Source organism: Xenopus laevis, chromosome 8L (genome assembly GCF_017654675.1).
Source record: "Xenopus laevis strain J_2021 chromosome 8L, Xenopus_laevis_v10.1, whole genome shotgun sequence".
NCBI lineage: Eukaryota > Metazoa > Chordata > Amphibia > Anura > Pipidae > Xenopus > Xenopus laevis.
In genome coordinates this window covers 114,856,206-114,858,653 of record NC_054385.1, presented here as the reverse complement: position 1 = coordinate 114,858,653, position 2,448 = coordinate 114,856,206, and the positions used below count along the sequence as shown (strand labels likewise).

General features: G+C 38.5%; 1 protein-coding gene across 1 annotated transcript; it reads left to right on the top strand.

Moving 5' to 3' along the window:
- Positions 1 to 797: 797 nt before the first annotated feature.
- Positions 798 to 1,730, top strand: LOC108699018 (olfactory receptor 12D1). Its single transcript, XM_018230875.1, has one exon. It carries the CDS (start codon positions 798 to 800, stop codon positions 1,728 to 1,730), a length of 933 nt encoding a protein of 310 aa, XP_018086364.1.
- Positions 1,731 to 2,448: the final 718 nt, after the last annotated feature.

The window sequence follows — 2,448 nt, the reverse complement described above, 5'->3', positions numbered from 1 at the left end:
TTTTGCCGGAAAACCACAAAATCTTTGGATTATTGCACGAAATCCAGTGCAGATCAAGATATTTTCAGGACTTCTGCCACTGACTTATATGCAACTTTGACAGGTCTGAGATGCCTGGTTTTCGATTCAGACTTTTTCCATCCTTGGAGTTAGTGACTGTGTGCACTTTTTGAAACTGTACCAGATTTTAGTCAGAAGTAAAAAAAATATGAAATATGTAGCAAGAAATACATACTGTAGATGTAGAAACAACACCTGTAAATAGCAGCTTGAATTAGTACAAGGTATACCTAGGAGTGTGGACATTCTACAAAATATGAGATTACTCAAGGTGGCTTCACTAAACAGTGAGTTGTTTTATTTACCACTAACAAACTGATTCAACCCCCAAATGTTTAATTCTTCTTCTCCTTTAGGGTCAGGCCACACTGGGGGTTTTGGGGAGATTTGGTCACCTGGTGACTAATCGCCTTGTTTTGCGGCGACAATTCGGCAGGTTTAAGGTGGCAAAGTTTAAGTTTTTTAAATAGACAGTACTTTGATTTTCGAATGGTCGAATCTGTGAAGTTTTTTCAATTCAAATAGAATTTTGGCTTATTCGATGGTCGAAGTACCCAAAAATTACTTCGAAATTTGAAGGTTTTAAATTTGAAAATTCCCTTCGACCCTTATAAAATGGGCCCCGAAATGTAGTAAATTCAGTTGGTTGAAAATACACTTTTTGTATCTGTCATTGTAACTATGTTTACCTCTTTATTAATAATCCCATTATTTCCTATACAGATTCCAGATACCACATGGTCCCAGGAAACAAAACATCAGTAACTGACTTTGTCCTGCTTGGGCTGACAGATCATACAAGACTTCAAATAATCCTCTTTGTTTGTGTTTTAATCATCTATTCATTAAACTTGACAGGCAATTTTTTGATTATGTTAATCATCATTTCTGACTCCAGCCTCCATATTCCCATGTACTCTTTCCTGTGGAATTTAGCCTTTATTGACATCTGCTACTCTTCTGTTGTTGCTCCCAAGATGCTCTCTGATTTGTTTTCAACAAAAAAGACAATTTCATTTACTGGCTGCATCCTACAAATACATTTTCTTCATTTCCTGGGAAGTTCTGAAGCCATACTTTTTTCAGCGATGTCTTATGACCGCTATGTGGCCATTCAGAACCCTTTGCGGTATTCATCCATCATGAACGTACGACTTTGTCTACAACTTTCTCTTGGATGTTTGATGCTTGGATTTTTGCATTCTCTCTTGCATACTCTGTTAACAGCAAAGCTTCCATTTTGTGGCCCAGATGTGATAAACCACTTCTTTTGTGACATTAAGCCATTGCTGAAGTTGGCTTGTACAGATACTTCTCTTAATTTACACCTCCTCAATGGTGTCACTGGAACCCTGATAACAGCCACCCTCTTCCTCACCATTCTTTCTTATATTTTTATAAGCAGATGCCTTATGAAAACTTCAAATACAGAAGGCAGGAAGCGTGCTTTTGCTATTTGTAGTGCCCACCTCACTGCTGTTCTACTTTTAACTGGAACAGCTATATTCACTTATATACGACCTTCTTCACAAAGCTCATTAGACCAAGACCGAGCTGCTGCAGTTTTGTACACAGTGCTGCCCCCTGCCCTAAACCCTATTATATATTCATTGAGAAACAAACAAATAAAGATAGCTATGAAGACATTGACCAGGAATTGGCTGTTCTAATAACCAACAAGATCTGTTAGAGCTATGGTACACGGGGAAAATCTGCTCTTCCACTGGCAACTAATCTCCTGAAAATGCTTTCCCACTGGCAATAATGTAAATTATCAGTGCAAAAACATAAGCATCTCTTTTTCTGAAGTTTTCTTGGCAATATCAGTTGACTAATGTCCACGTGTGCCATCAGACTTAGGGGTAGATTCCCTAAAGGGCGAAGTGACTAAGGCTATCGAAAATTCACCAGTGTGACGTCATTTTGGAGCTTCACAGATTTCCTAACGGGTGCAGGCATCACTTCGCACTCTAACGCCAGTTGAATTTTCGCTCTGGCGAACGGATCTAATTCTGCAAATTCAATAAGATGCGGATTTTACTGAACGTTACTTCATTCGCTAGAGTAGATAGGACTTCCTCAAAATTTAGTTGAAAAGTCCCAAAAAACGCTGGCGTCTTTTCCTTTTTTCAGGATGATAGGCTACAAAAGAGCGTAAATTTTTTTGGGGGTAATGGCTTCCCCCCTACATTTACTAACATATGGCACATAAACTATACACTGTGCTCATGAGAAGGGCAATATAACAACTCTATTTTATTTTATTAACGTTTCCCGGGCTTGTGTAATGTAATATATTTGCTGCAACATATACGTGTAAATCCATTGAACTTTAACTTCCCGCCATTTGCAAATTAGGCAACGCTAGCACAACTTCGCTTTGCTTGC